The 23314-nt window shown below is 39.0% G+C and overlaps 1 protein-coding gene across 1 annotated transcript in view; it reads left to right on the top strand.

Annotated features, from left to right (window-relative positions):
* DNAAF5 (dynein axonemal assembly factor 5) overlaps nt 1-22796 on the top strand; it is a 40615-nt gene extending 17819 nt beyond the window's left edge. Inside the window, exons 8-13 of the mRNA XM_074965250.1 lie at nt 5135-5303; nt 8100-8247; nt 13501-13651; nt 16284-16440; nt 18856-19047; nt 21516-22796. Coding sequence (XP_074821351.1) covers nt 5135-5303; nt 8100-8247; nt 13501-13651; nt 16284-16440; nt 18856-19047; nt 21516-21646 — 948 coding nt within the window. The 3' untranslated portion in view covers nt 21647-22796. The remainder of the gene's footprint in view (nt 1-5134; nt 5304-8099; nt 8248-13500; nt 13652-16283; nt 16441-18855; nt 19048-21515) is intronic.
* The last annotated feature ends 518 nt before the right edge of the window (nt 22797-23314 follow it).

Raw genomic sequence — 23314 nt, 5'->3', positions numbered from 1 at the left:
TTTTGTTTTTTCTTTTTAAAAAAACCCAAATTATTATCATCATAAGTAATACACTGTAATCATATAGTGCCTTTCATCCCAGGATCTCAAATTGCTTATCAAACATTCCATTAAAGTCTTATAACACCCTTGTGAGGTAGCCAAATCCTATTTTATTACAAGACAGGTAGGTATTATAACCACTTTACATAACACTTTTAAAGAGGGGAATTCTTATCATCAGAAGATGCATTACTGACTATGAATATTTTATAAGATTGAACAAGTTTTTATTTTAGACATCCTATAAGTTATGTATCCACAGGTTAGACTCTTCACCCAGTTCACTCTTCCTATTAGAGTCCTTCGCAAAAATGTAAACCCTCCAGGAACAAATTCTCCCCATTGCACCTCTGTTCCCAAAAAGCCAACATTTCTCAATTTTATGCCTTAACTGGTGGGTCCATGAGGCCTGGAGATTAATTTTCAGAAATCTGTTTTACTATAGTGCGTAGCTAAAGAAGATTAGAACAGCTTGATTCGGCCACAATTTTTCCACCAGGCTAGAAAGAAATTCAAACTCTCTCACCATATTCTCCTTGCAATATTGTTTTTGCCTCAAACAAAGCTCTCCATATATGCGCAAGTGGCCAGGAAAGCATTATGATTGCATCCCGGAAGGGGAAGAGAACTAAATAAGGGAAGTTTGGGCTGTACTATTTGATTATGATGGCCTTTTGCTTTCATATCCTTCCACAAGGCTTTAACTGCAAAATCTCCAAAGTTGCCTGTAGAGTACCATGAACTAGTCAAGACAGGCTTTGCATGAGCTGCTTTTTATTTTGCTGCATCAAGGACTCTGTTGTGGTGAGATGAACAGGAATCTTTCCTTTTAAAAGCTGTTCTGAATAAAACAAACTGTCTTAAAGAAACTACAGAACCAAACCTTTAGATTTGGGAGAAGGGGTTCATCTGAAGGGAAAAGGTAATTCCTAAAAAGGATCTCAGATCCAAGACTGTTAGTCTTCTAGACTAGATATTGATGAAAAAAAGCAAAGAAGGTTTGCAGAGAGTCATCCTGGTGAAGGCTGAAAGCAGGCCACCCCCAAGTGTGGTCTAAGGCAAACAATCAGGTGACATTAGGGGGACCCTGCTTAACGATACATTCCTTTGAGGCTGGACCCACGTTCTTTTCTGGCCACAGAAGAACAATCAAACTACTAGCCCAAAAAATGAGTTTCAAAACGGATATTTTTCTGTGCTTTGCCAAACATCGAGGCTTTTACAGTAGTTTACCTATTCACTTCTCATAAGAAAGCTTAAGAGGTGTTGTAGTCATTCTCTAACATCAAGGACAACATCTACAGAGGCTGTGAAAATAAGTCGACCTTTTTTCTAACCATTATCTCATCTCCTTCATTCTCTTCGCACCTTTCAAATCCTCCCCCCACCCCAAAGTTAAATGCCAAATAAATCAACAGCCATCCTTACTCACTATAACTCCTTGGTGGCCTACCCAAGTCTGTTTTTTCAGACCTGCTCCTATTTGATGGCTGTTCTTCTTCCTCTTGTATTGCTTCCAGGCATTATAATCCAAAAACCTGTGTTTTACCAGTATTTATGGCTCTGTCACCAACAGGCTCTCTCCAAAGAGGCATACCCTTTGAAAATTAATCTGAAAGGAAGAAATGAAACAAAGCTTACACAAGTATTAAAACAAGGTGCAAGAGATTCTTTCAAACTCAAAGTCAAATTACACAAGGAACTAATCTGGGATACATTTTTATAAACTTTATTGTGAATGCGTGAGTCCCCAAACAAAAATATTGTTATGTTACGCATCTCTGCGGTTTTTGGCTACAGAATGGTCAATAGTGTTGACATGCCCACATTCCAAACTTTGCAAATCCCATAGTCCTAGAAGTAAAGCAGTTTCATGGAGATAAAACCTGGTTCTCTCGTAAGACAAAGGAAATCCCCTAAAATTATTAAAGGCTTTGGATATTCTTATATTTACAGTGGTGTTTTTTTTTTTCCAGTTGACATTACTTTGGAGTAAATTCTTTGTTCTCTTTAGCATTTTTTTCAGCAAGACAGATAATCTGGCAATGAGTTTGGGTAGTTCCAATATTTCAGGTTTGTCACAAAGACAAATATAACCTGATTTTTTCAGTTATTGAGGACCTAACTCCCAACAACTTCAAAATGGGCTGCAGCTTTCAGTATCTCTCAATATCAGCCTCATAATGCTTAAGGCTATGTCAAGAATGTATTCAACTGTGGTTTGTATATCTTCAGATTCCTCCTTCCCTCATTATTACTCTGTGTCCCATAAATTCTACCTTGAATGATCTAAGAATTTCAATATATTTCTTGTGTGTTTTTTCCAAAACCTCCACAAAGTACAATAAAATGTTTTTTTTTACATAGTGCATTTCATGCTTTGTGCCCTAGGCTGCTATACAATCCATATAAACAACTCCAAAAAGCAAAATGCCTACTGAAATAGTTTTGTCCATAGAAGACAAATGCCTTCCAGCTAGCTTAAAAATAGAAATGTGTTGCTCTGAGAAGAGTTCCTTATTCAGGATCAAAAGATCTTGTGAATATACCTGAACCATCTGAACCTTTGAATTACTAAACCTCCAAGCTGTTATTTAAGGAGGTTGCAGAGATACACTGGTAGGGCATCAGTGATTATCTTGTGTACTTCTAATTGTAAGAGAATAGTGCACTCTTCATACTTACTGGATTTTTAGCTTATCTGCTGATCAGTTAGCAATGGCACCAATTTCTTTGCGGGAGGCAGTGAAGCCTAGTGCATAGAGCATTGGCCTGTGACTCAGAGATCTGGATTCTATGCCCAGCTCTGCCACTGGCCTACTGAATGACCTCAGGCAAGCCACGTCACCATGCTGTGCCTCCATTTCCCCATCTGTAAAATGGGGATAAAGATACTGACCTCCTTTTGTAAAGTGCTTTAAGATCTACCAATGAAAAGCACTATATAAGAGCTAGATTTTACATTAATTACCTGTCCTATAGAAAATGAAGCAGGCCATCAACTAAGCACCATGAAAATGGGGTAAGACCACCTACTAAGTACTGTGCTTAGTTGGTGGCCCTCCATTTTCTAGATGGATGGAACTCATTTTAGCCATCAGATAGCAGCTCTGTTAGATCAATTCTGAACTTGTCCAGATTTGAACTGGTGATATAGTAGTTTAAAGGCTTTTTATTCCTTTACTACTCTTGTGAGCCATCTAGTCCTTTCATCAGGTCCGTTTTGATTGTTGGTATGAGGATAATTCAGCATTTGTACTTACAGGTAGGTCTATGTCACAGTAATGTAAGTTCATCTCTTTAACTAGAAAGGCTGTGTGAGTTTGAGGACCACTGCAGTGCTGGCTAATGCAGGATAGGTCATGTTAGATATTAAAGTATTTATAGAAATTAAAAGTAACCCTTGCCAATTTTCTTAAGAGACTCAGTCAAATGTATTACAAGATTGTGAAACTAATGCTGGACATCTGCCTATCTGTGGATTTAATGTGTACTCTCCTATGTTACTAGCACAAATGGAAAGTTTGAACAGTTTATTGTAAACCACCTGTGAACAATGCTTCTATTGTATCCTTGATTGGAATTACATCATTTTGTACTTTCTTCCTTTTTTCCATGAAAAAAAAAAAGTTGTGGTGGTTTATATACGGAATGATAGACAACGGTTTTGAACTCAAATACACAGCTCAGTCTTGTGGAATGGTCTGATTTATTTACAGGTCAACAAAAATACTTTGGAACACAAATATTGAGTAATTTTGACTAGAATGCAAAGATCCTACAGAAAGCAGCAATCTTTTGTCTTGGGTGCAGGCAAAGTCACTTAAAGTATAATCTTTGTACTTAGCAAATCCTGCCTTTTCTAAAATCTTTTCACATCTGACACTTCCATAATGACTTGTCAGGCCAGCGATCTATCTTCAAAATTCTAAAGGGCCCAGACACCGGAACAGTTGAGTACAGTTTAAAAATAGCAAAACAAATGCATATAATTTTAGTTACAGTTAACTGTTTAAGGCTAAATTATGTCACCTGTATTCACATTGAATTCAGTCTTATACCATAAGTAGTCCTATTGGAGTCAGTGGGGCTCCTTGTGGAGTTAAAGTACTGCTCAGTGTGGGGATATCACAATCAGGCCCTTAGGGCATGATCCAAAGCTTACTGAAATCAGTGAGCGTGTATCCATTGACTTCAGTGGGCTTTGGATCACACCTTTAGTGGACTTGTACTTTTGATAGGAGATTTAAGGAGCTATAAAAGCAAACAATTTTATGCATGAATACACCTGTTATAGATTACTATGAAAATCCTTATGCTTTCTTGCATAACACATAACTGTAGCTTGCATGTTCGTCTGGTGTTTCTTTATTTACGTGTTTCACTTTTTCCTCACTGAATTAATGGAATTGGTAATATGTAAAAATGAAGGTTGATGTCAACACTGTCACCAAACAGGCAGGAGTTGGGAATGCTGCAAAGTCAGCATGCTCAGCGTCTGCGAAGATGGAACACGTAGTATTATTTTTCTAAAAAAAACATTCTGGCTGATCCAAGAAGTAGTAGTGATAGGCTTTGGAGGCAACCACATCCAGCTATTCTTGCTGGAGAGAGGTCACCTCCTATATAAGTGTTTTAAGCATTATTGAGTTGGGGAGGAAACCACTACTTATCTACATGGAAAAGCAACTGTTTTACAATTTTGATTGGCTTTGAGGTCCTTTTATGTGATACTGAGTTTCATCAGTTTTGATGCTGCATTGCAGTGTTCTGTGTGATGTCATAGTGAAGCCAAAACAATTTTTTTCCATTTTAAAATTGAAGTTAACAGGTATAATACTGTGATAAATTATGTTTAGATATTGACCATGACTTCCCTACTAAGAAACGGTGAGGGTTTTTTGTCTCTTGAATTTTCTTATTTTATTTAAAAACTAAAAATAACTGATACTTACAGACATGCCTATGCTGTTCTCTGAATTCTTGGTGGTGATGACATTATGGTCAGCTTCATCAAAAATGTTTGGGGTTTTTTTTTAACAGACATTTTGGTTAAATTCACCTATTTTGGCTTTTGTTTGTTTTTAAACAGGTAGAGGAGTCAATGTGTTCATTAGCTCAGGTGCAGCATTTGAGTGGTTTTCTTGATCTGTACAAACAACATATAGATCAGCTTATGGAGTGGGTATCTGTATCGCATGATCGTTGGAACTGCTATTCTCCAGAATTATTACAGTTAGATGTCATTGCCACTCATTCAGGTATGACTCATTAAGCAAGGTAATGGTGATCTTAGACATTTCTTATGTTCTACAACAGTCTCCATGCCTTTCAAACATGCTGTATTTTATAAGTTTAACATTCAGAAACTTCACAGGTTCATGATGCAAGAAAAGGTGTGAAGTTTTGTGGTATTTAAGGAGCATTTCAGAATGTATGGACTGCCTGGAGAATAATAAAAATATTCATTTAACACTTGAATTTTTAGTGTAATGAAACACCTTGTGTACTTATTTTAAACTGTATGTTGTATGTTTATGCCCCTGTCCAGCAGAGCATGCGAGCACATGCTTTATTTTAAGCATGTGAGTAACTCCTTTGAAGTCAGTGAGACTACCCATATGCATGAAGTTAAACACATGCCTTTGTCTTTGCAGGACTGGGCCTTAAAAATCTGATATTCTAGAAGTAATTTTTCTTGTTAACACAAGTAACTATTTACCTGAATGCAGCCATAAAATACTGTCTTTCGCAAGAATTTACCTAAAAAATTCTTATTTTGGATCATTGCTATCGAAACTTGTATAAATAAGCTCACTTAGGCACTTTGTAGAAGGGAATCTTGGTATTCTAATTTTATAAAAAATAAAATATAACCAATCTATATTGATCTAGCTGTTGTTCAGATGCATAACCAATTAGCCTATCTCAACTGAAATTGCTTGAAAAGACAGGAATGGTGGACATTCCTCAATAGAAGGAGAATTACTTAGTGACATTCTCTTTCCCCTTCTTACAGTGCCATCTTTAAATATGTCATAAGGCCTTTTCTATCACCATTCCTCCTTGTCTTGCATATACGATTTTTCTAGTCTCCTTCTGCTGGAACAGGTACCCCAACACAGTTCCCCCTATTGTATCTAGTAAAATCCTCTATGGCCTTTCAGGGACAAGTAGCTTCTCACCATCCTAACTGTTAAGACTTCCAGTGATAAATTACTCAATCTCCCTTCATCTCCAAATTGCCTCAAGAAGCCCACCTGAGGCACCTCTCTTGCTTTGTACAGAGACCAGCCTCACTCTTAGGACTTGTCAACACATGGAGTTATTCCATAATAGCTTTTGCACTTTGAATTCACATCTACCTTAATCCTAGTTAACTTTAAAATGTAGACTAGTCCTTAGAGAAAAACAACAACTGTCCAATACAAATATCGAGAGTCCAACAGTCCTTCTCCTCCTTTCCTTGATTTATGGAATTTCTAGACATTTGTCTGTTTTGCTTAATGAAAAATCATAAAATGTCTGGGCAAATATTTTGGCTTTCACCCATAATGGAGATATGCTCTTTTCTGTCTTGTCTAAACGAGCAACTCCTAGTACTATTCCCATTTTCTTTTCATTCCCACACACAATGTTGCATTGAATCAATTTAATGAGGTTTACTCCTTTCCAATTCCTCCCCACCTTTTTTTTTTTTTTTTAATTTGCAGGAATTGGAATTTCTGTTGAAATAAGTGGTGTAGATTATTTTGTTCTCCATCTATTTAACTTGCTATTATCAAAACGTGATTTAATGGCATTGTTTTAACAATACCTCAGGTCTAGCATAAAGCAATGCATCTGAATAATTGTTACAAAAATAAAATCTTACTTATGGCATGGAAATTTACCAAGATGTATTTTATGCCCTATGTTTAAGTCTAGACATCTGAGATTATTATTTGTTCCAAGTTGGAGACAACACACTTCCAGATACAGCGTTGAACTTCTTTTGGAATCTGAATACTTTAATCAGGCAGTTTTTCATGTGACAGAATATTGTTGCTTCTATTGGATACTTCTTCCCCATTCTTCAATGCCAAGATGTAGTAAGGTTCTCAGCTAACCTCCTCACAATAGTCATTGGAAGTTTTTCCTTGCTCCAAACAATACAAAAATAAGGCTGCTAGTGAACCATCATGTTTCTTTGCTTTTTTTTTCTTCTTCTCCAGAGCAGAGTAGAGCAGTGGTTCTCAAAGCCAGTCTGCCGCTTGTTCAGGGAAAGCCCTGGCGGGCCAGACTGGTTTGTTTACCTGCCGTGTCCGCAGGTTCGGCCGATCGCCGCTCCCAGTGGCCGCAGTTCACCGCTCCAGGCCAATAGGGGCTGTGGGAAGGGCAGCTAGCACGTCCCTTGAGCCGTGCCGCTTCCCGCAGCCCCCATTGGCCTGGAGTGGCGAACCGCGGCCACTGGGAGCCGCGATCAGCCGAACCTGCAGACGCGGCCTGTAAATAGTCTGAATCAAATACAGATTGAAACCTACTGGAAGTTTATAACCAGGTCAGTAGTGGCTGGGTCACACTTGCTGCTTAAAACCCTCCCAGCAGTTGAGCTCTTTCTTAACTATCCTGATTTATTTGTAACAGGCTCCAGCTGCTTCCTGGCTTTGCAGTTTTAACCCTTGTCAGTCCAATGGGGAGTGGAAGGGCTTTCTAACATAGCCACTCTTCTGACCCACTCAGGACTCTGACAGGTGATACGTTGTGTCATAATTATTTTGCGAGGACTGATGCAGGACACAAAGTAAAATATTAATTTAACACCAGAGACCCCCTATTAAATGGGTGCATCAGGTCTGTTCCAATGTTGGACTCTTGGCCCATCAAGCCCTTTTGGCCACACGGGAACAGATCAAATGGCAAACTATTGCTACAGCCAACTGTTCGCCCAAGTGTTGAAGAAGAAAGGAAGTAGTTTACCTAACAGATTGGATTTATATGCTAAATATTTAAATGTAAGATTAAAATAAATAAATATTTAGTACAACTCAATCAAGATTTAAATATTTATTTTCTAGGTCCTATAATAGGTGAAGCCCTTCAAGATTTCATTCTCATCCTTAAGACATGTCTTCAGCCAACCAAAGACCCACCAATGCGCTTAAAGCTTTTCACTATTTTATCACAGTTGCTCCAGAAAGCAAATGAGACCATCAACTCTCAGGGGTAGGTACAGCTCTGATTTCACACGTACCACCTGAACAGTACAATATTGTTCAAAAATCAAGTTCATGGTAGTTGTTTAACCCCTGTGGCTGTGTCTGCATTAGCGTTTGGGGGGGAAGTCTCACTATGTACTACAGGTCTCAGACATTTTTACTGTTATATTATCTAATTCTGCTCAGGAGAGTTTGGCATGACACAGTAGTAAAGAAGTTTGGGCTCTGTCCACAGTAGCTCTCCCACCTTCGCTATCACGATAGAGCTGCACTGGTGGTTGGGCAATGGTGGAGGGTTTGGTTTAGTTGTTTGTTTTTAAAAACAAAAAACTACTGTAGAAAGGCTGTGTAGCGGTGAGAGCTGAGATGAGAATTTTAGGAATGAAACAGTGTCTTTCTGGCTAGCTGTTACAAGCAAGGACTGAAGATTTATTTATCAATGGAAAATTTAACAGTTAAAAAAACAGAAAAATATGTCCTCCACTTTATTAAAAAAGCTACGTTCTAGCATGGTGTTTAGAAATGCATTGAACTTCATACTCAGTAAGGACTTACGACTGCTTTTAATGACTAGTGTTGAAGGTATCCTGTTGCTTAACTTTTTCTTTACTGTTTTCACCATTAAAGCATTACAAATATGTTACAGGCCCACATCCTCTGGAATCTACTAATAAATGGTGAATCCTGATGTTTACAGGTATTCCCAGATCCCATTGTAGGATCAGGGCCTGTGTGGTTAAGCCGGTGTTTGATAATACTCTCCTTTTTTGAACTGAAAGGTTTTAAGCCATGTTTCTACACATCTCTGCCTACATTGTATATTCAGACCACTCTGGGACCTGAACTGGAACACTTATTCATATGAATAATCCTACTGAAGTCTGTGTGACTACTTATGTGAATAAGGACTTCTCCCATGAGTGATTACAGGATCAGGCCCAAGGTTTGTAAGTCTTCTTCCACTAAAAATAAGGGAGGTCAGAAGCAATTTGGCTTTCCATTGATCTGAGATTTAAGCATTTACTGTAAGCTGATGCACTATATCCCTGACCTGTAATTTAGAATGCAAGGTCCTTCGGGCCAGTACCATATCTTCCATTTGTTTTATACTGCCCTTAGCCCTCTCATGGTGCTTAATAAGTAACTATTAAAGTATTTGTTCGACTAAACTCTGAATGCCCAGCACCCCCTGTGAAGGGGAACACTCACTGCCAATGCCACCTCCTGGTTGGGCGGGGGTTTGGCAGGTTGTTTCTTTCCAGGAGTTCCCCTTTCTCACCACTGCTCTATCCTACAGAGGTCTGTCCTCGGTGACTTAACCCTCCGGCCAGGTCATGTCTGCAAGTCCAGCCCTTTCAGGGTGTAAATAAAAAGTCCAATAACGAGGAGGTCTTCAGGATCAACTGGGAGGTTCAGGGCTTCCCTCTTTGGTTGGGGCCTTGTGGTCCAGACCCTTGTATCTTCAGGGTCTTCCATCAATTTGGTTCCCTGCCAAAGGTTAGGCTTTAATAGTTGAGCTTCTTTAGGTGTTGGTAGGGGAGCCTGGGCCCCATCTCCACCAGCTCCAATCCAGGGCAGGTAGGCAATGGTTGGCAGCTAAACACTGCATCTTGGGGTGCTATGCAGCTGCCTCCCTGCATCACTTCCTGCCAGAGAGTCTTTTGCCTGGTGGGAAGTCCCTTTCCTGGGGTTGCCTGTTTCACCTAACCCCACCAATTCCCTCGGACCCTCAGATTCTTGGGTCTCTGAGATCAGGGTATCCTCTCGAGTGAGTGAGTGCCCCACTCCTTTATGACTTCCCTAAAATATTTCCAGTCTCTTTCAGATTACTGGATATGCCAGGTTAGATGCTAGTGCTACAAAGAGGTATCCCCACCGATACTGCACATCTGTAATGGTCGTACATCTGTGTGCACACACTGGAGGAAGACCACTTCTCCTGGGATACCCTGACTGTCCATCAGCTGTTCTTTAACCAATGTCTGGCTGCATCCTGACTTACCTGGCCCTGACACTTCCACCCCATTAATTTGTACAGGGACTACCATTTTTAGCAGGGCCTTGTTTTTTGCCCTGTTTTCAGCTGTCCAGGCTTGCCCATAGTCACACTCTCTGTAAAGGGGCAGTCACATCAGAGGTGACCGTATTTCCCACAGGCAGAAGTGTTTCCTAAAGTGGAGGTCATAGCCTGTTCATCACTCAGGGAATGTCTGCCCCTGCCCCCGGAAGTCCTTCTCTGTAGGTCCGAATATTCTCTGGGTTTCTGTTCCAGGTTGGACCCGGGATCAGCAGCCTTGCTGTGACCTTGGGCCATTGGTAACATTCAGTCAGAGGCAGAGTTCCAATTAGACCAGCCTCCTTGCCTGGCACATGCTTCAGAGCTCTCTGGACCCAGTATAACTACCACCTGGCATCTTGGAAGGGGGTCTGTCTGCAGCCATGTAATTGTCCATGAAGCTTAGGGACTCGGCCAGTGTCTCAGGCTGATGACATACCACTAAGTCTCTTCCCCCCTGCTGGGATGATCTGGATAAACTGCTCTACTGCAACTTTCTCAGCCACCTGCACCCCAGTTCTCGTCTTAGGTTGGAGGTAGTACCAGCAGTGTTTCTTGAGTTTCTGGCCCACCACCTCAGGTGAATACTGTGGAAATTACAATGGTATTTTTCTGCCCTCTCATATAGAAATGACTCATATTTTGTTAAAATTGATTTGGGTATAGCATATTAATATTGTTTATAAAATGTAAATTCAATTTAATAGTTAATTGAATTTGCTAATTACAGTTGTGGAATAGAAAACGGAGAAAAGGGATAAATTTAGAAGAAAGTATTAAAATAAGTGACATCTAAAGAAAATGAGGGTAGAGTATATAACTCTGTGCGTATGTAAAGTGGAAGTAATGATTCTTTACTCTGTAATAGCGCTTTGAGATCTACTGATGATAACTGGTATGTATTATTATTACGGACATAGAATCATGTTAGTTGTTTTATAGACAAGTGAAGACAAATTCACAAATTAGTGAATACTATCAACAAAGAGGACAAAATCTCATTGTATTGAAATAGCTCAGATTTAGAAGTTGGCCTGTACAGATGTGATTGAGATTTCATCATTGTATACAGTACATTCTTACTGTTATACATAGAGCAATGAAAATGCATAAATACATAGTATCATTGTAGAAGTATCCAGAGAGATTCCAATGTTTGAACTACTGCCTCATCCTAGAAAATGGTGTTTACTTTCTTTTAGTCATATAATAGCATTCATTATGTGAAAGTAATTTGCTGCTTTCTTCTTCTCCTTACACATTTTAATTGTTCAGATTGACAAGTTCCAATTTACCTTAATAGCAGCTTTTGTGTGGCCATCTCATTTGGTGTAAAAGTCTTACAATATTAGCCCTGATTTGCTTCGCTAATACCAAATACAAGGCATTTTTTGAAGAAATTATTTTTCAGAGATAGCCTGCCATTATAGTAAGTAGGAAAGGCTGTTGGAAATACCTGTATGTTTTGATAGATTTTCTTTAACTGTTTAAAGAAGGCCTTACCAAAAACACTAAAGTAGCTAAGGGTCATTTAGCACATACCACCTTAGAGCTAAAAGGAAATTTGAAGTAATAATGGTTCACACTCAGGGCTTTCCTAGTAACCTATTGTGTAGAAAATGACCATTATCTTTTGAAAAAACTTTATAAATGCATTAAAATGTGTTAATTGTTGAAACTGTAAATCAAAGGTTTTTGTCAGATATTAATTTGATTTTAGAGGTTACGTTTCTCGCTTATTGCTGATTCTTAAGTGCCACCTGCTGGGCAAGAAGCAGAAATGAGAACATAATCTTGCCTGTCTCCAATTCTGACTGCTATTATAAACTGAAACAGTTTAAAACAAACAAACAAACAAAAAAACCAGGTGTGTGGATTTTATCATATAGAAGATATAGATTTCCAATTTGTGTGTACAGAGAACTAGAGAATCAATGTACTAGAGAATTAATGCCTGGCATGCTAGCCAATCAGATGATTTAAATCATCTCTCTATATTCTAGTCAGATTTTACCTACCTGATAAGGCCCTTCCTATCCATCTAGTAAGGACTGGCAGTAATAGTTACATTCCTACAACAAAAAGTCACTAGCAGTCCCTGTTGGACTGATACATGGCCACTAAGGAAATCTTTGTCACTTTTTTTTAATGTTTGGGGATTAGTGTTTGTCACTGACATCTGCACACTGTGTACTTCCAATCCATGTCATATCTTTATAGGAGCCACTTACTTCACCCTGAAGCCAAAGGGACTTTTGGGGAGGTCAGCAGCAGCTTTTCTTTGTGTGTGTGTGTGTGTGTGTGTGGGAGGGAAGGCTGGTGTCCAAAGTATCCACTTTTTATACTCAGTTTAAAATGAGGATTGTTTTAGCTGGAATTAGATGGGCAATCGGGTATAGTTGTTTAGATTTACAATAGCTTTGGGTATTTTAAGAGCTTATTCAACGGAGGAGAAGGAGGAAGAAATGGTTAATTCTTGTTCATATCAAAGGTATCACTGATTTACATATGATTTCATTCATTTGTACAATGAAATGGGTGCACTGCACCCAGGTGGCACCCAATACACACAAGCATGGTGGACATCCCCAAAATCCAAAAAAAAAAAAAACCTTGCATTGATGCTGGTACCACCAGAAAATACTACAAAGCTCTTATCCTAGGGAGAGTGGCTTCTGAGCGAAGGAAAAGCTGAATTATTCCAATGTGGATTTGGTGTAATATCAGTAATACGGGTCTCATCAATAGCAAATACACTTCTCACTGCATATAACATTGTTCACTGGACTATCTCAAAGGGCTGCACAAACTTTAATGAACCTTCACAGCACTTGTGTGAGTTGGTCTTGTATTATCTCCACAGTCGGTAAATTCAGACACAGAGAAAGTAAACAGCTTACCAAGATTAACACACAAGTCATTAGCAGAGTCTGAAATGGAAAAATGTCCAGACTCCTCCTTTCCCTGAATATGTTAGTGTTTTGTTTGAAGTCCAGATATTCAGCCGCAAAAAGATAAGCAATTAAATTATATTAATATATATAATAATCATATTGGATATATATGTTTAATTTTTTTTATGCTATGTTCTTCCTATTCTCTCTATTTCATTCCAACACTGAAAACTCTCCATTTCAGCCTTTGAATCTCTTCACCACTTTCTCATGAACCTTTATTTGCTTTTTTTTTTTTTTTTGGCTTTAGGCAGTTTCTTAGCTACTTTGAGATCGTGATAAAAGAGATATTGGCTCCTAATCTGCAGTGGCATGCTGGAAGAACAGCAGCTGCCATCCGCACTACAGCTGTATCGTGCCTTTGGGCTCTTATTTACAGTGAAATGCTTTCACCAAAAGAGGTAAACTCCTCCTTCCCCAACAAATGTACTTTAAAACCTAGGCAGGAAAACACAAGACACACGTAGTAAACACAAACTTACCCTTTACAAAATTAATCCTTTAAAAAATGTAATGTTTTAAGATGTTTGCAATATTGTTGTAGCCATGTTGGTCCCAGGATGTGACTGAGAGGTAATATGGATGGATGAGGTAATATCTTTTATTGGACCAACTTCTGTTGGTAGAAAGGCAAGGTTTTGAGCTTGACAGAGCTCTTCCTCAATTCAGGGGAAGGTAACCAGAGTGCTATATCAGCTAAATATAAGGGGGACAGATTGGTAAATATAAGGGGTACACATTCATTGTAGGAGACCACTTAATTTTAAGTGGGCTGTTAATACCTCTACAGACTTAGGGCAAAGGAAGGTAGTAGGCAGTAGGGTATTTTACAAATTGTTGTATTGAGCCATAAAACCAGTGTCTCTGTTAAGACCATGATTTTTAGTGTCCAGCAGAGTTATGAATTTAACGTTCCCAGGCTTGTCTTTTGAAGGTGGTGTGCAGGTTTTCTTTGAGGACGAGGACTGAGAGGTCAAATATGGAGTGATCACTTTGTGAAAAGTAAAAAGAACAGGAGTACTTGTGGCACTTTAGAGACTAACAAATTTATTAGAGCATAAGCTTTCGTAGGCTACAGTCCACTTCATTGGATGCATAGAATGGAACATATAGTAAGATATACATACAGATAAGTTGGAAGTTACCATGCAAACTGTGAGAGGCTAATTAGCAGTTTGCATGGTAACTTCCAACTTATCTGGGGGAGGGGGGGTGTCTGTGTGTGTGTGTGTGTGTGTATATATATGTGTGTATATATATATATACACACACACACACATATACAATCTTACTATATGTTCCATTCTATGCATCCAATGAAGTGGGCTATAGCCCATGAAAGCTTATGCTCTAATAAATTTGTTAGTCTCTAAGGTGCCACAAGTACTCCTGTTCTTTTTGCGGATACAGACTAACACAGCTGCTACTCTGAAATTTGTGAAAAGTATTCACCCACGGGTGATATGGTGTTTTTGTCTCTCATCATTTTCCTATGAGAGTTCATTTGCGAGCATAGTGATTTTGTTTGTTTTCACCCACATAGTTGTTTTGGGACATTTGATGCACTGGATGAAGTACACCACATGTTATGAGAGGCATGTATCGGACCCATGCATTTTGAAAGCTGTGTTAGCGGGGTACTGATCTTCGTAGAGTAGAGATATGGCTGCAGATTTTTTTCTGTTATTCAGGCAGGGTCTGGTGTCACTTTGACTTCTTGTATCCTGCTCTGTGGGGAGCTTGCCTCTGATGCTGAACTTGGTGAGGTTGGGGGATGGGAGGTTCAGGAAAGTTTTTTATTTCAGGAAGTGGACCCCATCAAATATGAGTTGTAATTGTTTTCACTCTGTATGGCTTCCAGTGTGGGGTAACCAAGAAATGTATTGTCTATAGGCAGGCACTCAGTTACCACAGAGTATGCTGCGAAGGAGTACCCTCCACAGCACATCTTTCGAGATTCTGGGGTCCTACCCATGCCTATCAAAATGTGTGGTGTACCTAATCCAGTGCATCAAATGTCCCAGTAACAACTATGTGGGTGAAACCAAACAATCACTATGCTTGCGAATGAACTCACATAGAGTATTCTTGTTTTTTATTATTTTTCTATCACCTCTGGACGAATACTGAGAAAAGGGAACAGGTGTAGGCAAAGCTTCATCTAGGTCCAAGTGGCATCTTTGAATCACATTGCTTTTTATACAGTTCACCGTAAGAGGAGGATGCTTATGGTGCAAGTCACGTTGAGAATACTATGGGCCACAGTTAATCTATTGATCTCATTAACATCCCTCCCTCATTCTGTTTAACATTTAATTAACTGTAAAGAATTGCTATTTAAAATAAAGAAACAAGTGACATTAAAAGTGCTATTAAAACTACCTAATTTCGGGGGAGAGGGGTTTCTGTGATAGGCCCTGATTCAGCAGAATGCTTAAGCACAGACTTAACTTCATGCATAAGCACTCCCACTGACTTCAAAGGGACTACTTACATGCTTAAATTAAGCACATGCTTAAGTGTTTTGCTGCATCAAGACCATTGTACCTTGCTACAGTAATATGCAGTACAGAATATACATATTACAAAAGACAAAAATATGAAATTCAACTGCAGGCATGCTGTATTACAAAGGCCTCTATTTAAATTTTCCATTTAGATCATGAGCGGTATGTGCTCGTGTACAAAAATAATCCTCATGTTACCAAAATGTTTTTTAAAATATACGAAAGCAAGTTAAACATATGCCTTTGCCCCTTACACAAGATTAAACTGCATGTTTCCCCGAAAGTGCTCATCAAATGACTGGTCTGCTCATCTATTTTCATTCTCCATGCTGAATGAAATCCAAAAAATAAAAGAGCACAAATGAAGTAGTAGTATAAATATTAGCGAGCAACTGGCTTTTTAAAAATGGTTTTAAAGCAGACAGCATCTTTGACAGATCTCCTGAAAGTTAAAATAACTAATTAGTACGGATTGCAAGGGACTGAAAAGCTACTATTTTTTTAATGACTTTTTTATTGATTGTAGATTTTTAAACTAGAAGATGCACTGATGCCTCAGGTAATTGCCACATTGGATGAAGATTCTAAAATGACTCGATTAATGGCTTGTCGTATTGTCACTGTTATTTTAAACATCTGTGGGAAGCAGTTTGATCTAGATAAACTCAACAACATTTATCCTGGTATGATTTTTTTTTAATCCTGTAAATATTCTTAGAATTTAAAATAATATTTTAATTCTTCCTTATAGAGGAGATGTCAGCAACTCCATAGCTAACATTGCATTTGCATTTTCACCTAAAGCAGGGTTTTAGGCTCTTTGAGCCTGAAAAATATGTGACTGGTGCATTAGGCAGGTCACAGGCTGACCCTAAGACTTTTTCACAATCTGTCTAGCCCTTCTGCAGTTTCTGTCACGGTGTCCTCTAGCCTTGAACCTGTGTACAGGGCCAGTATGAGGCCTAGGCATGGCTTAAGTGAAATGTAAATAGTGCATAGAGCTTGTGCTGGCTCTCTACATAGAGGTAAGTGTTACCCTGAGTGAATAAATTGCTTTCCCAGCCATTCATTCCTTCACTGTCCTGTACACATGCACTATCTAAAGGAAGGCTATTTCTGCATTCTTTGATCTGGTATTTTATCAGGGTTCATGGGTATTTTTTTTCCCTCTAATAATTTCATAAACATACAAACTTTGGGAAGAGGCTATACAGTTTTGTGCATTTGGCAGCATTTTTGTTTGCCCAGATGCACTCTAATGTCCCAATCCTGCAAAGACTTGCACATGTGCTTAACTTTACCGGCTTTAAATAGTCTCACTTGGAGTCACTGGGTCTACTTATGGTGTGTAAAGTGAAGAACATGCATAAAATTTTTGCAGAATCAAAGCCTAAAGCATCATAGTGCTATTGTGTGTTTGCCCACTAGATGGAACCTTACTCTGTAGTATCCTCTCCTCTTCAAGACTTGCCTGCTCCTCATCTGCATCATTCCCAACTTAGATGGCACCAAATAGTGTGCATTTTAACTAGGGGTGCCAGGCATCCGGTTTTCCACTGAACACCCAATCGAAAAGGGGCCCTGGCAGCTCCGGTCAGCACTGCTGACCAGGCCGCTAAAAGTCCGATCAGTGGGGCTAAAGGCAGGCTCCCAAGCGTTGGCACTGCAACTCCCATTGGCCAGGAACCGAGGAGCCGGACGTGCCAGCCGCTTCCGGGAGCCGCCTGAGGTGGAGCCCATACCCTGAACCCTCTGCCCCAGGTCGGAACCCCCTCCAGCACCCAAAATCCCTCACAGAGCCTGAACCCCACACCTCTCCAGTACCCCAACCCCCCTGCCCCAGCCCTGAGCCCCCTCCTGCACCCAAACGCCCTCCCAGAGCCCACACCACCTCCCGCACCCCAACTCCCTACTCCACCCCAGAGCCCGCACCCCCTCTCGCACCCCTGTCCCAGCCTGGTAAAAGTGAATGAGGCTGGGAGAGAGTGAGAGAAGGATGGAGTGAGCGGGAGTGGGGCTTCAGTTAAAGGGACAGGGCAGGGAAGGAGCCAAGGCAAGGGAGTTCAGTTTTGTGCGATTAGAAACTTGGCAATCCTAATTTTAACTCTAGTGCAGGCAGAACAGAAATAAATTATGCAAACAGTAGCTGTGCTCTGCTTTTTGCCAGTACTGTTCAAAATCATGCTGACAGCACACCATGAGGTAATGCTATAAGTAGACTCCACTTCAAAGAGTAATGGTAGTAATGTTCTATACAGACAAATGTGCAGATGTACATGCAAAAAAAGCCAGGAAGAATAGATAATGTGCACTTGTATTTAAAAACAAAAAAAACAAAAACACGCAACTCCATACAGTCGAATAGCTTTACTATTCTTAGGATTTTCTATAGCACCGATCAGCATAGTAGCTAAGTGCTGAACTAAATGGTCCTCAGCACAATCTGCTGGGGAGTGGGTATCAGGAATGGTGATTTTACATGTCTTTTTTCCAGGTAGGGCACCATAGTCATTAATGTGTTTGCCACATAGCACAGCAGGAAACTAGCAACGCATTTTATAGGCATAAATAATCAGTACTATCACTGAACAATTATCAAAGGATTTCCTCGTCACATCCTACTGGACTCCATGAATGCAATACCTCAGTCCCATAGATAGTCTCAAACTCATAATAATTTAATATACAATATTAGCTCAAATAACAATAATTGTCAGAAATATGTTTCTGAAACAAGTGTTGATGCTTCAAGTTCTAATTAAATTCCCATCTGTATTTTTTTTTAATGCATGAGTATAAATTCATAATATCTTTACGGAGATTTGCTTTTAAATAAAAATCAGCTAAATCAGTAACAATCAAATAATGATATACTGCGTGATTATTCGGTATAGTGTATTTGATATATTCCAGGAACTCAAAGAAGGGTGACAGAAGCAACATTATAAACTTTAGCTTTTAACAATCGTGAAGTACATTTGTATTTTGCAGTGTCTCGCAATATAAAAGAAGAAGAAACAATTTGAAGATTTTTTTTTTAATGATTTCTCACATCTGTCCAATGTTACTTGTTCAATTATGTGTATGCTTCTTTTTAGAACTCTTAAAGCGGCTGGATGATGCTGCACACGATGTACGACTAGCAGCTGCTCAAGCCTTAACTAACTGGTTTAAATGTATAAGAAATGATGATGAAAAATCTATACTTAAAAGTAATATTGAGTTTCTTTACCGAGAACTGTTGATTCATCTGGATGACCCTGACCAAAACATCCAACGGGCAGTCTTAGGTAAGTCAGCGAAGGAGCTATAGTTTAATGAGCAATTTAGATTGAATATTCAGTGTTGCATACAAATAGGTGGGTGGGTGTATTTGTCCTCTCTGGAAACTAGATCGCTTCTTTTCATCCCAGAGCATCTTTACAGACACAGGAAGCACTAGTGACACCATTCATTCCTGTCCACTACTTGTTCCTCCATTAAGCCCAGTCTGGTCATACCCCGTCATACGAAGTTCCACCATCTAGTCAGTGGTTGGCCTTTAGGTCAGACTGACCTTGGTTGTGTTGTATTATTTTCTTTGGCACCATATCTTCAGTTTGTCTTCTACAGTGTCAGCCTCATTGTAATCTTTTGAATTGCAGCCAATCCCATACTCTGCTTTTACACCCTACTCTCCATCTAACTTCTTCATTTATTTTAAAATCATTCCACTTTTACACCGGCCATCTTCCAAACAACTCTCCTTTCTACTGCCTCCAGCCTTCTGATGTCTGTTACATTTAATGCAGCTGCTTCACTAGAGTAATATTGTTAATATACTGGTTTGATAAATTTTCACTTTGGTACCAACATGTTTTTATCAGTCCATAATTTCATCAACTTCTGTGCAGCATTTGCACATCTCTTTTTAACCTCATCCTTCGGCACTGATCAAGCTTCCTAGATACACACATGATTTTACTAGTTCTACAGTTTCACTGATGCTGCATTTCACCATTTTGTCTATTGTCCCTTTTGAAGATGCAGCCACTTAATTTCCTTGGCATTTATTGTAAGTCCAAGTCGACTACACCAATTTTCCAAGGTAAGGAAGAGTATCCTCATTAATTCAAAGGTGTCTGCCAGTTATACAATGTCATCTGCATCAGCTAAAGAGTTTAACTCTAGATCACCCAATATCACACCCTCAAACTTGTCTAACATTCTTAATTCCCAGTTTAAGAACTTGATGAAAAGTGATGGTGATTCCATGCTGCCTTGTCTTACACCAAACTTCAACTTGAACCAGTTGCTTAATTTTTTACCAATTCTCACGGCACTAGAGGAGATTTCGTACATAACTTTTATAATTGCAATTATCCTATCTGGGACTCCATATGCTTTTACTACTTTCCATAGTGCTTTATTCCAAACTGAATGAAATGCCTACATGCTGTCGATGAAAACAGCAAACATCGTTAGTCTCCATTCTCACTTTTTTTCCATCAACTGTTGGAACATATCTGATCTGTGCAACTTTGGCCTGGTCTGAAGCCACACTGTTCCTCACCTACTATTTCCTCTAAAACTCGCCTTAATCTGTTAATTACTTTCCTCATGATTTTTCCCAGCACTAATGATAAGCTTTTACCTCTATAAGTATTCAGACTGGTAGGATCTCCTTTCTTCAGGATTGGTACAAGTATTGTCTTTAGCCAATCATCCGGTATCTCCTCTTGTTCCCATACCGTCTGGTATATTTTTCAAAATCTTGTGATAGCACTTGTCCCGCTGGCTTTTTTCGCAGCTCAGCTGTTATATTGTCTGTTCCTTGAGCTTTCCCATTTTTTAACTGCTTCCCTGTTCTTTCTAGTCCTTCTGATGGTGGTTCAATACTGATATCCATTCTCCTTTTTAAGATGCCCTATTCATCTAGTTTGTATAGAATGCTTGTATCTGGATGAACTACAGGGTTCAGCACTTTGTCAAAATGCTCCTTCCATATTTCCAGCACATCTTCAGCATTTGCTGTCAGTTCACCGGTAGCCTTGTTTACTGCTCACACCATTGGCCTAATTGTTGCCATACAACTTAACGTTCTTGTATATCATTTTCATATCTTGTTTTTGTTGAGCCTCTCCTTTCCAGAACTTTTGCTTGTCCGATCTTTGTGATTTTGCATTTTGCACAATTCTTTGACTTCTGGTTTCCCAACAGTCTTGCCTTGTTTACACTTTTTCTGTAATGTTCTTGTTTGGTTGCTTGTCCAGGTTTCCCTTGTTTGCTTACACCTTTCAGTAACTCGATAGATTAGGGAAATGTAATGGGATATAGAACTTTTCACCACTAAGTCACTGCCTCATATCTGTCAGAAGTTAGTAGTCACTGCAATATACTACCGTATGATAGCTGTTTTGTGGTCTACGTGAAACGAATTGGTACTTTCAGTCCATTTTCAAGCAGATGGTTATCAACATTGCAAATATCAATATCAGCAAAGGGGCTGTCCATAATTTACATCATGCATTGGGAGGGGTCCTTAATTTTCCATGTTTCTTTCAGTGTTACAAGGGGTGGGAATGGGTCTTGAAAATCACCAGAAAATGTGTTGTTTAATTTATGGACAGCCCTAAAGAGTACAGGGATTAAATTAGCATGAAGACTGAATATTAGTTTCTCACCTCTAAATATCCTTCCAGATCAGGTTTCAGGTACTTTGAAACATATCTAGAGAAGGACAGATCTTTTGATTATTATGTATGTTCTTCTTTTACAGAAGTTTTAAAAGAAGGAAGTGTTTTATATCCAGAATTACTGGTGAAAGAAATAGAAGCAGTTGAACATAAGCATCGAACTCCAGCGTACTGCAATCAGCTACTACAGCACATTCAGTCACGTGGGGAGTAGAATTTCTGAGTCAGGAGTGGCAACGCTGTCTCTAAAACAGCCTTGTTTGAACTTCATATGAACTGGAATTGCCTCATTTTTCAACTCCACAATAAAATAAGTTGAGCAATAGTTGTGTGGCTCTTTTGCAAATAGAGTAGTGTCATCTTTAAAAGTGAAATCAACACACTCTGACATCTTGCATTGCAATTTCAACAGGACTGTGCATACTTACAATTAGTAATACAAAACAGAATGTTTTAATTAATTCCTTATTGAAAGTATTTGGGTTGGGGCAAGAATGCTCTCTGTGAATTTATCTGACAATATTTATTTTTGAGAAAGCTACCTTATTTTACAAACTAACCTCTACGTAATGTACCCTCAGGCCTAAAATTGAATTAGCGAAGCTCATGTAGGCCTCAATCCTGCAAGCTGCTGAGTGCCTCCAGCGCTGGGAATTGCTCAACACCTTGCACAGCATCAAGCCCTGCCATCGTTATCCATGCATAATTTAAATTGCCTCAAGCAACAGAATCTTACACCATTTTGTGTACTGATGCTCTTAAAGTACTGTATTAGTTAAATGCAGAGCAACTGACCCAGCAAACACAGCAAAGTGACGAGTTTATTTCTTAGAGCAGTGCTATTCAAATTAAAGGGATATTAGTCACATAAGCATCATACTTGGCAGCATTTGCAGAATGGGACCCTTCGTTTCCAACATGCCTCCATTGTAACTAGCATCACATTTTGCAATTTTTAAAATAAAACCATTAACCCAGAGGGGAAAAAGTGTATTTTTCCACAGTACTTGTAAATCGACTGAATCTCTTTGTACTATGTTTACTTCTTGCAGTATACAAAATGAGCCTATACTATTCTGAGCACATGTGACTTTTAAAAAATGCTTCGTATTGTCACTGTATTGCACTGTCTGAATAGAGAAGAATTTAATGAGAATATATTTAGGAATATACGACAAGGAATTAAGGATTTTACATGACATTAAAAACAATGCTCTTTTGTTACAAAAATTTACTTAGATCAATAGTATTTTTATTTTTGTACTCATTAATTACATTACGTCTGTATTTTTTTTATTGTTTACACTGTAGTGCCTTAAACAAACCAGATTGTGTTGAATCTGATTTTAGGTAACCGGTTTGATTTTTTTTTTTTTTTTAAGATTTTTTTAGTGCATACAATATGGTTTCTTTCTGTATGTTGAGCTGTATAATTAAAAACTATATTTACAGTGTCTTTGTCTGTGAATTACAGTATTATGGAGTGAAATTAACACAAAGTACAAGACCATGGTGGGCCTTGGTTTCTAAAAACGTTCCTGTTATTGACTGAAGATTTTTCTATTATTAGGCTCATCTCCCAAAATGGCTTGGCTTACACGCTCCACATTCATATTGTTTTCTTGGCCTGGAGGAGAAGTGCCTTTTTATTTTTATTATTTTGGGGTGGTTAGGAAGGAGTAGCTAGTGTGGAAATTATTAAGATAAATAATTAAAACAGCTTGTGAGGGGCTTTTCCCCTGATTAACATAGGCAAGTAAAGGGTTAACTAGGGACTCATTAGAGCAAGGACATAAGGTATGTTTCAAAGGCCATTGAAGACAGTGGAATCTCTTTGAATCAGGCCTGAACCATGGAGGTAGTATAAGGCTGGGGGAAAGCC

The sequence above is a fragment of the Natator depressus genome, chromosome 10 (assembly GCF_965152275.1).
Source record: "Natator depressus isolate rNatDep1 chromosome 10, rNatDep2.hap1, whole genome shotgun sequence".
NCBI classification, from domain to species: Eukaryota; Metazoa; Chordata; order Testudines; family Cheloniidae; genus Natator; species Natator depressus.
The sequence above is the reverse complement of the archived record's forward strand: the minus strand, read 5'-3'. Positions and strand labels throughout refer to the sequence as shown.